The sequence below is a fragment of the Nelusetta ayraudi genome, unplaced genomic scaffold, assembly GCF_046127955.1.
Source record: "Nelusetta ayraudi isolate G7.1 ecotype Tasmania unplaced genomic scaffold, CSIRO-AGI_Nayr_v1 ptg000094l, whole genome shotgun sequence".
Classification (NCBI taxonomy): domain Eukaryota; kingdom Metazoa; phylum Chordata; class Actinopteri; order Tetraodontiformes; family Monacanthidae; genus Nelusetta; species Nelusetta ayraudi.
In genome coordinates this window covers 2,075,981-2,086,580 of record NW_027466144.1, presented here as the reverse complement: position 1 = coordinate 2,086,580, position 10,600 = coordinate 2,075,981, and the positions used below count along the sequence as shown (strand labels likewise).

The 10,600-nt window shown below is 47.5% G+C and overlaps 1 protein-coding gene across 1 annotated transcript; it reads right to left on the bottom strand.

Annotated features, from left to right (window-relative positions):
• Positions 1 to 4,263: 4,263 nt before the first annotated feature.
• On the bottom strand, positions 4,264 to 6,994 carry myca (MYC proto-oncogene, bHLH transcription factor a). The gene is made up of 3 exons (XM_076047600.1): positions 6,731 to 6,994; positions 5,705 to 6,387; positions 4,264 to 5,288 (listed from the first exon to the last, which is right to left on the bottom strand). The coding sequence occupies exons 2-3, from the start codon at positions 6,366 to 6,368 to the stop codon at positions 4,633 to 4,635; spliced, it is 1,320 nt and encodes a 439-aa protein (XP_075903715.1). The 5' UTR covers positions 6,369 to 6,387; positions 6,731 to 6,994; the 3' UTR covers positions 4,264 to 4,632.
• Positions 6,995 to 10,600: the final 3,606 nt, after the last annotated feature.

The window sequence follows — 10,600 nt, the reverse complement described above, 5'->3', positions numbered from 1 at the left end:
GACAAACAGTGTGCGTCTGCCCCGGCCCTCCACGCCTCAGCTGAAGTGGCAGCAAAAGTCGAAGCGCTATTGTGCACCGCCAGTGAGTCATCGTGCCGGGAGAGCCTGGAGGAGTTCCGCCCACCTCCACCTCCACCTCCACCTCCACCTCCACCTCCACCTGCTCTCACAAACATCCACCTGTCCGCCGCACAGAGATGTGACGACGGAGCGAAATCCCAATAAAGTCCATGAAGTGAACTGGAAGTTTGGCGCCAAGAGGCCTCGGTCCCCTCTTGGTTTAATGATGCAGCCGTAAACAATGGAAAGAGCAGTTTGTGTAAATGTGACACGGCAGCGGCACAATGTATGGCGCAGTGATGCTTGAGCCGACTCCAGAAGGAAACTGGGAATCCGATGCAAGTGGACGGAGAAGCAGCAGAATGCAGAAAGTGTGAACCTGAAACTGTGAAATTCCGTTTTTCTGCAGCAGTTGCGCCCCAGGATGCATGAAAGACACAAGGACAAGGCGCAGGAGGAGGTTAAAATGATGTCATGGTGCAGGTGACGCCTACGCCTTCGTCAAACACGGTGCAACAATCAAGCAGATATAAATATTTGCAACGTTAAGACCTGAGCTGTCACGTTTTCGGGGGAAATCAGTGATTTCTCAACTGACTGCTGTTCAACGGTGTCTCTACACAAAAGGGTCAGCAACGCTTGACTCTACGGCCTGCCAACTTCCTGCTCGCTCCTCATGAATGGCGCTCTGTCAAGGCACGTGGGAGACAAAAAAGAAAGAAGAAAAAAAAAATCAACACACGCCACCCTGTGCTGCTGTTTGTACAGTTACAGTACATCCTGCAGCATTCCGGTCCATCACCTCCACTTTGCCTCTCGCCTCCACTCAGAAACCTGTCCTCTAGCACGCCCAACACACACACACACACACACACACACACACACACACACACACACACACACACACACACACACACACACACACACACACACACACACACACACACACACACACACACACAGGCAGCGTTTGTCGAGGGTCCAGCTGCTGTCCCGCCGCTCTATAGGTGCAGCACTGGGCTCCGATAAAGCAACGCCTGCACCGCTTTCTGCTCGGCACCGCGCAGGAATGTCCCTCATGGAAAAAAAGTAGGCGTCGAAAAGAGACGTACTTTAACAGCTTTTTCCACGAGTCCTCCCCATCTGAATGCAAATGGCACAGCGGCGCTGACAAGTTCCCCCGCCGAGAGTTCCCTGAGACTGTAAAGCTTCTTCTAAAGTGAGACTTGACAGGGATTTTTTTTATTTTCTTTCTCCGTTTCAAATCTCGGTTTCTTCCCCCTGCATTGAATCATATATGTTTCAAGCTATATAAGGTCAGGCTATGACATCACTCTCCAGAGGGACCTGTATTGTTATGCAACACAGCCAGGCCCTGCAAGTGTGCGCGGCGGCCTGGCTTTCCCAGGCTAGACTCCCTCAATGATTTATGGAGCTGGAAGTGTGAAAAAAAAAGGTTTCTTAAAATAGCTTTTCTACTAAAATAATAATAATAATAATAATACTCAAGTTTACCAAATTTTTCAAAAAGGGGGAGGTACTCAGCCCTATTGATCTTTTTAAATCAGATTGTTTCTTGCCCCAGTTAGAAGCCAGACTAACTACACCATCTGTCCCGATGACGGAAAAATGCTTTGACCTCTTCTTTTAAAATTACATCTCCTTAACTGTGGAGACACAGGATGCAGTCTAATAACACACACACACACACACACACACACACACACACACACACACACACACACACACACACACACACACACACACACACACAGAAAAACAACACAGTGGCCGAAGATTATGCCGCCTGTGGCTAAAGTCATTTAAAAACAATAATACTGATGCAGAGGAGGAGCCATGGAGAGAAGTGGAGCTGCTGCGACTCTGACTTTGGCTGTATGAAGGGTTCCACTCTATTCCAGCTTTCAGCTCTCATGAAAGGAAAAAAAATAAAATCTGCCATGCATTACATAACGGCAGACCTCCAACGTATTCCTGCATGAGCCTCTAAAGTTTCTTTTTTTGAAAAGTGTGTGTGTAGCCACGAGGGTGAGGCAGTCAAGTAAGTTCAGTCCGGTCTGGAAACGGGCAAAACGCACAGATGAGGACGATGCAACTGTGAAACACACAACATTAAAAAGACAAACCGCTGCAGCAGGGGGGAGGATGCAATCAGAGCAATGCAGAAAATATTTTTGGCTCGGTAATTGAATAAGCAGCAATCATCGTACACACGCGTTTAGCTTGAATGAAACCATCCAGCACAAAGCTTGCATTCACTTTACATTCTGCTGAATGATTCATGAAGGTTTTTAGCAGCGGTGTTGCAACTCCAAGTTCCCCAAAGACATGACGACGGTGAGCGGTTGTGAAGTTTGAAACAAACACCCAATCTTTTATGACCAAAAAAATTTAATTAAAGCATAGCTAAATGTAACCATTCTGACTGCAGATTATGCTGCAAGTGGTATGAAAGAGTATCTTACTGTACTAGAGAGCCTGCAGGAGTCCAGACTAATCCTGTCCTCTGTGGTTCTGCCATGTTCACAGCAGGTCTCATGTCTCAGACATGCTGATTCAACATCTTCTGCACAATTGCTTTTTTTTTTCCCTCATCAAATGAAATGTTAAAATATACACTACATATTTCTTGATAGCTATGTCTCCTTTTTGTGCAAGCTGAAGGTGCAGCAAATCGCCTTTTGTTTTGATGCAGCCCCACACAGGATCATACCACACAGCACTGACAGCAGAAAGAACCAGAGGCTTCACATGTCCACATGGAACACACAGATATGAAGCATCTAAGCGTCTCCCAAGTGCTGGATCAGTGAAACCAGCCCCAGACTGACAGATGACGGTGTTAAAATGAACTCTGCAGCATTCAGAGATCTTTGGGAGACAATAGGGAGGCCAGACAGAAGCAGACACATCCTCAGAACAATAGTCTCACACAGCTTGAGCGAGTGCACGTGTCCAAGTGCCACTAAAAAACAATAACAACAATAACAAAAGCTTGGGAAACGTGCTAAAAGTTGTGGTGCAGGTGCCGTCTCCCTCATGTTAAAGTTGTCGCCACACAAATTGAGAGGCACAGATTTCCACCGCAGCCTGTCACCAGGCTCTTTAGAGCGGCGTTCAGAGGACCTGCAGTGGCACCGTCACCACGCAGCGGAGGGACCAAAGAGGCGAAGCTCTTACCGCAGGCTGCTCACTCCCGATCACATCCCGCCGCTGCTGCTCTTCCATTGTCCGCTTTTATTCCTCCGGATGGTCAGTCATCCGCGCGTCGCCCCCCCCATCCGCGCTCGCTCGCTCGCTCGCGCGCGCACACACACATACACGAATACAAATCTCCACCACACACTTCCATGTGCTCGCGAGCGGGACCACGCGCTGGCTGTGGCGCTCTGAAAGTGGCGCGTGACGTCACGGCGAGCCAGGCGCGACGGACCGACGTCAACATTGACGTCGATATTTATATGTATTTATATTTAAAAGAGGGGGGAAGCAACATTGAAATGCATCGAGGAATGCGTGCAACTTTTAACGGAAGGTTTGATTTTGCATGTGTTTTTTTTTATGCTCCATCTTTGTGCTAAATCTTCTCAACAAATCCAGACTTAAAAATCTGATTATCAATTGAATGCATCAATTAAACGGACTCCCTGTGTAAATGGCCACTATTTACACATTATCTGATTTCTAGGAGTGACTTTACAGGTGCAATAGTCTCAGTGTTGATCAGTGTCCAGTAGACAATGGCTGAATGTCTATTGTCTAACTGTGGAGCAGTGATTTATAATCTCCAATGTGTGCATCAGTTGTCATCCAATTGACACTTTCACTGCATTAAAACTGCTCGTGTTTAACACTTGTACATAAAGAGTTCTAATTTTGCCTTACCTCGTCTTCTTCATAACCAATCAGAACGTCAGAAAAGTCCACTTCACTTGCAGAGGTTTATTTTGACTCTTTATTGTGTAGGAGAGTAAAAAAAAAAAAAAAAAAAAAAACGTGCACCATAACAGCTTACGTGTGTCCTTTGCCAGCAGCTCATCTGTCAATGATTCACAGCAGGTGGCTTGCTCAACGCACCCAGCTGTAATCTCTATTCCCACTGCAATGACGTGCATGTTAACATAAGAAGCCAGTGTGCGTGAAGTGCTTGTTCCAGAATGAAAAGGACACCGTCTCAGAAGAAACGTTTTTTATATATATATTTCAAAAAGAATCTAGGAACATAATGAAAAAAAACAAAACACTTTGCCTGAACAACCAGGCAATTGAGATCCAAAAATACTTTTTCTTAGGAAATATTAACTATATACAAAACATAAAAATCTATATTTTAGTCGGGCACTTGAACAAGATGTCCCATTTTTTTTTCCATTTTATTAATAAAAATAAAACTTTTAAATATTTAATCCACCCATTATTCAACTGAGGCAGTTTCAACATTGAAATCAAACAAGATTCCAAAACAACTTAATCCTTTTTTTGCATTTACATGCTGAACACTGTACACCCTAACATTGCATTTAGAAAAAGAACAAAAGTGTCGGACTCAGATTAAGCTCGCGAGCCCTGCAGCTGTGCCAGTCTCTGCTTTAAAAGTTCACTTTTGCGGCTCAGCTGCTCCTTGAGCAGCAGGAGTCTCTGTTCGTCCGACTGCATGCTGTAGATGCACTCCGTCGCCTTCTTCAGGATCACCACCTTGGCCGCCTTCTCGTTGTTGGCCACCTCGGGGATCTCGTCGCGCAGGGCGAAGAAGCTCAGCTTGAGCTCGTTCCTCCGCTGGCGCTCCAGCACGTTGTGCGTGCGCCTCTTGTCGTAGTCCTCCGTGTCCGACGTGCGCGGGCTCGAGCACTTGCGGTTGCTGCTGATCTGCTTGAGGACCCTACTGTGGCTGCCGCCCGACGCGCCGCCGCCGCCACCGCCGCCGCCCTCCAGCTTCAGCCTCTTGACAGCCGGCTGCTCGTGCCTCGTGGATGGATGGGCAGCATAATTATGCTGGTGGGTGGAGACGTGGCATCTCTTCAGCACCAGGGGGCTGGGCAGCCTGCTTTCCGACGGGCTGGGCTCGCAGCGTTTCACCGCCTGCCTCTTCTCCACCGTCACCACGTCAATTTCCTCCTCTTCCTCCTGGTCTTCCTCCTCCTCGTCCTCTTCCTCCTCATCATCATCATCCTCCTCCTCCTCCTCCTCGTCATCATCGTCCTCGTCTTCTGCACCGTAAACAGAAAGAGAGCGCGTCAGTCAGTCAGTGGCTTACGCTCTGCCCCTACAACCGCGCTCGTATTCCATTCATGCTGCACGCCTCCTGGGGAAGGGAGGGGCGCTACGAGCGCCGCTTCCACATCAGTTGATCGCCTCACATTGCAGCCATGCCCCCCAGCTCATCACACAGCACACTGGACAGCGAATGGGCGGAACAGACAGCGTGTCTCTCACTCTGATCACACGTCACAGCAATTAAAACCCCCAGAGATGGAGATGCCCTCCTCATTCAGACTTTATGGAGACATGCCATGCACACGCAGCAGAGGGAAATTACTAATTAGGTTTTTTTTAAAAAAGGGGGGGGCGGGAGAGAGAGAGAGAGAGAGAGAGAGAGAAAGAAAAAGAGGGCTGTGCATCTTACCAGAGTCGCTGCTGCTGCTGCTGCCGCTGTTGGGCGGAGTGTCCAGCCCCAGGTCCTTGCTCAGTGCCGCCGTCTCTGCAACGGGCTTGGGCGCCTCTGCAACCGGGTATGGAAAAACCACCGAGGGGTCGATGCACTCGGACGCCGCCGTGTTGAGGTCCTGCAGGTAGCTGCTATTGAGCTTCCACCCCGCTGCTGCGGCAGCGGAGGAGGGGGAGGAGGTGGGCTCCCGGGCCGCCGCCGACTCCTTGCGGGCGGCGTGCAGGGAGGCGAGCCGCTCCGACACCACCTTCTCCAGCTTGGCGGCGGCGGAGAAGCCGCTCCACATGCAGTCCTGCAGGATGATGGAGTTGAGGAAGCTCGCCGGGTAGTCGGCGTCGCAGATGATGCTCTGGTTGACCACGTCGTCGCCCAGGAACTCCGTCACCATCTCCAGCTGGTCGGCGGTGGAGGGGAAGAGGCTGGACAGCGACGGCCGGTGGCTCGGCGACAGCGGCGGGGTCGGCAGCAGCTCGAACTTCTTCCAGATGTCCTCGCTGGGCGCCGGTGGCTGGTGCTGCTGCTGCGAGGGGAGGAAGAACTCCTCCTCGTAGTCGTAGTAGAAATACGACTGGTCGTAGTCGTAGTCATTGTCGGCGTTTTTGCTGGCGGAATTCTGCGGCATTGTGTCGCTGTTTGTCCTCCTTCTCCTCAAAGAAACGCTGAGGAAAGAAGAAGAGGCAGAACCGGAGGGGTCACCTGGTTAGAGGTTCGTGGCACGACAAGGGTGTGGGGTTTCTTGGTTCCGCTCGGGTTCTGCGGCTATCACATGGGCAGTCAAAACATCAGCCCTTAAGGTGCACGCCCGGCGCAGCTGCTCACAGCAGCAGCAGCAGCAGCAGGTGCTCAGGTGGCACAACAACAACAACAAAATAAAAAAATGCTCGCAAAACCAACACTAACACAAAAAAATAAAATAAAGTGAACTAACGTCCATTAAAACCGGTGCCGAAGACGAGCCGTTTGAGTCGGCGTAAACCAAGTGACGCTCCCTCGCCTTACCTTTATTCTTCAAAGGTTCCCAACGAGAACTCGCGGCGCGCTCTCGATCCCAACGGCCGCACAAAACAAAACAAAAAAGTTAGTCCAACAAGAGCGAAACATTAAATCCTTCCTGGGGGAGTTGGAGGGGATGGGGCGGGAGCAGCACGTCCAGTGAGGTTGTGTGAGGCAGGCAGACATGCGGAGAGCCACACATACACACGCAGCCTGTCATCAGCACCGTTTGACTCACAGCTGAGTTTCACTGGCGCTTAAAAGGGGGCGGCACATGCGCGCCACTCGTAGCCCTCCCCTCGTATCCTTCCGCCGCACATGAAAAAAAAAAAGGCGAAGAAGAAGAAGAAGAAGAAGAAGAAGAAGAAAAAGAGCGGCTCTCAACATATTCCACGTGGAAAATGTTCTTACTTGCTTTAAACGACCCCCCCCCCCCCACTCCCGAATTAAAGCGCCCCCTCCCCCACATCTCCACACACCGTCCTTTCGTGTATTTTGCCATTGCGTTGTTTTTGAATCGGTATATTTTCACGCTTGAGACATTTGGGTTATGAAGGGATCTGTCACGTCACTACGGTAGAGTACAGTGCCCACTGATGGCTTGTATTGGAACGTAGTAAGGAACGAAAATAAGGCGTAGTTTCCAGCCCCACACAACCTTGCATCCATCACATCAATGCGTGTGTTAATGCACACGATGGTCGTGAAAACAAACAAAAACAAAAACCGGGATTGACATTTTGTTAAACTATGTCCACAAAGGCGTTTTATAATCACAATCAAAAGCTTGTGTCAACATAAATGCGAATAAAATGCAACTTTTGCACGACTCGAGCAATAACGATAGTTTTTTGTTGTTTTTTTTTACGGCATGCAAATGTGCACAGATGCACAGGCTTACCTCGGTGTCTGACAGCTCCCAGTCTGCGGAACCAGGTGAACTCAACAACTGAACACCCTAAAAAGAAACACCAAACGTTCAGTGACGCATGAGATGAGGCGCACACACAGGTTGGGGGGAAACTTGAACGCTCTGTTTGTACTGTAGTTGGGAATAAAGGTTGGTAAAAAAAATTGGCACTAATTAACTACGGGAAGAAAGCAATTAAAAGACTTGCGAATGGCAATGCCGGTCGAACTGAAGCGCCCTGCGTCTCTTTGGCTTGAACGGGCATCGAGCGTCCTCTGCTGGTGTGAGTGCATCAACGTTCCAGAGAGAAGCCTGCGTCCAAGGTCAAAGAGATGGAGCCCAACTTTAAAGTTCTCCAACCGTCCGCGTTCCGAGAATTCGTTTAACTGCAAGCAGATGAAAGAGATGGGCGTTAACTGACTGAACGTTGAAGGTTAAAAATCCATCCGATGTGTGAGGGGGGGGGCAGGAAGTGTTTATTGAGGCTACTGTGTCTCAAGTTCCAGGGTAAAGACTGTGACGTTAAAGCACACAGTCGGTTGTTGGAGTTAACCAACCGCTAATCAATTGATTAACATACCAAGTAAAAAAAAAAACAACAATATGATAATGAGATAATAATGATAATTAATTGTGACAAATTTAAAATGCGTACATCATTTTTGCAAAAAGTTAACTTTAAAATGCTGAAAACAATAAACCATTCCAACCAACATACTGTATCTGTGAAGGCTCTCAGTCATCCAGGTCATCTTAAGGCAGACGGGTTGAGTTATGACAACTGGACTTGTTCTTGTAGAATCCAACCACTATTGATTGGATTCTACCTCAATCCAACCAATAGTGCTTTTGTCAGTGTATTTATCTTAACCAATTACATGCATGCTATTGATGAAGTCAGTGAAAGATTAATGCAGTTATGCAATAGTTCCCGTTAACGTGAGTGGCGTAAAGGCTTCAGAGTAAAACACCAGGTGAATCAATATCTGAGCAAGTGGATAAGGGTTAAGAGAAATAAAGCAAGGAAAACAGACCCCCCCCCCCCCCTCCAAAATACAAAATGACTCACTGCCACCCAATCCTTTAGTTTCCTGTTGTTCTCTTGTTTCCCACTTTCTGCATCGGATCAATGAGGGTGTGCATTGTGGCCAGTGTGTTTATTGGTGGTGGATGTTTCCTGAGTTACTTTGGAGCCCCTGAAGACAAAGTAGGGTTCTCTAAGGCAGTCTGACATCATTTCCTGCAATGAAATGATACTGGAGGCTGTGGGAGGACGTTGGGCTGTTCTTCTGTGAGCTGCACCGTGGGCTGTCTCCTTTTTCTCTCCCACTCACTGATTCGACCACAAATTGTCACAATATACTGTATATTTAATAAAGAACAAGTTTGTCTTCATAATTCAATGCGGAGACTCCATATCGACAATGAAATATAACACTGTTAATTTGCTAAATATTCGCTAAATATATTGAATTTACAATTCAAATGTGTGTGTGTGTGTGTGTGTTTGTCATGAATATAAAACAGATTAAAACAAAGTTATGTTGGTATGCTCTTGTATATCTTCATCATTTATTTATCTAAATCAACTTAAGACAAGGTTGTTTGTCTCTATGTGGCCCTGCGATGAACTGGCGACTTGTCCAGGGTGTCACCCTGCCTTCACCCTATGACAGCTGGGAGAGGCTCCAGCAGACCCCCGTCACCCTGAATTGGAATATGCGGGTATAGAAGATGAATGAAAATGAATGAATGAACTTAAGACAAAATATTAATCAAAATGCACAATATGACAAACCAGTGGCAGAGTGATAAAATGTTGCAGTAGTTCATGCTTCCACCTCAGAGGCTTGCGGACTTGAACTCGGGACCTTTCTGTGTGGAGTTTGTAATGTTCTCCCGGCGTCTGTGTGGGTTCTCTGCATTTCCTGTCAAAATAAATGCACTTTAATTGTCAAATTTAGATTTTCTGTAGCAGACTGGAATAGCTGGTCAGGCCCAGCACATTCGCGTAACATATCTTCCATCATAACTGCAGTGGCACATGAAGTGAATTCTCTATACTTTTTCTTTTTTCTTTTTTTTAAATCATAAAGCAGTCATTAGCATAAACTTACAAATGCCCCTCAGGTGTGTGTTCATTCCCTCAGCACAAGCACACAAGTCACCACGGTGTCCCGGAGGCAGGAAATCAATAGTTGTTCAGCTTGTCCTGTGAGAGATGACTGCCAAGGAAGCAGCCGACGGTGAAACGATGGCAGATCTGTCAGACGACTCAAGAGCTAATTGTGTCATAAATTATTAAAGATTACCCTGGAAATGTATTGACATCCAGCCTTCACAGCCACTGAATGTAACTCCAAGCTGAGCTGCAGCATTTAAAGAATGATGGTCCATGCTGTCTGCTTGTTCTTATGTAGAACTAGTGCAGTGCATGTCTAACTGTATGACAAACTCATACCCGAAAAAAGGTGGGATGTGCTCTGCGGTGGAGAAAACGAAAACACATTAAGTGCACTTTAGGTCACTTAAACCTGCCTGGATTTGAAACCTGGCGATTCAGGCTATCTCGCGAGAGCATCGAGCTGCAGGCGTCGGTTATCGCGAGACACCTGGTTTTGGAACGACATATTCACGTATTTGGAGACTACAGGTGTTGACACCCAATGCCCGCCAGAGGGCGAACTTGTCACCTGAAAATAAGTAGGATAGGAGAAGTAGTTTTTCCCCCCAGTTGTGGAGCGTGTTTCGTAAAACGTTGTTTTTGACAACAGCGAATTTGCAATGTAAATAATAAAACATTCATGCATGGTTACATGAATGACACTTTAAGTAATAGCTGCTGTGACTTATTCATTGTGTAGTTCTTGTAGTGTAAAATACCTGAGGTAACAAATTAAACACTTACTGAACTTAGGTGTTTTTAAATGTGCTATCCTGGAAATCACACC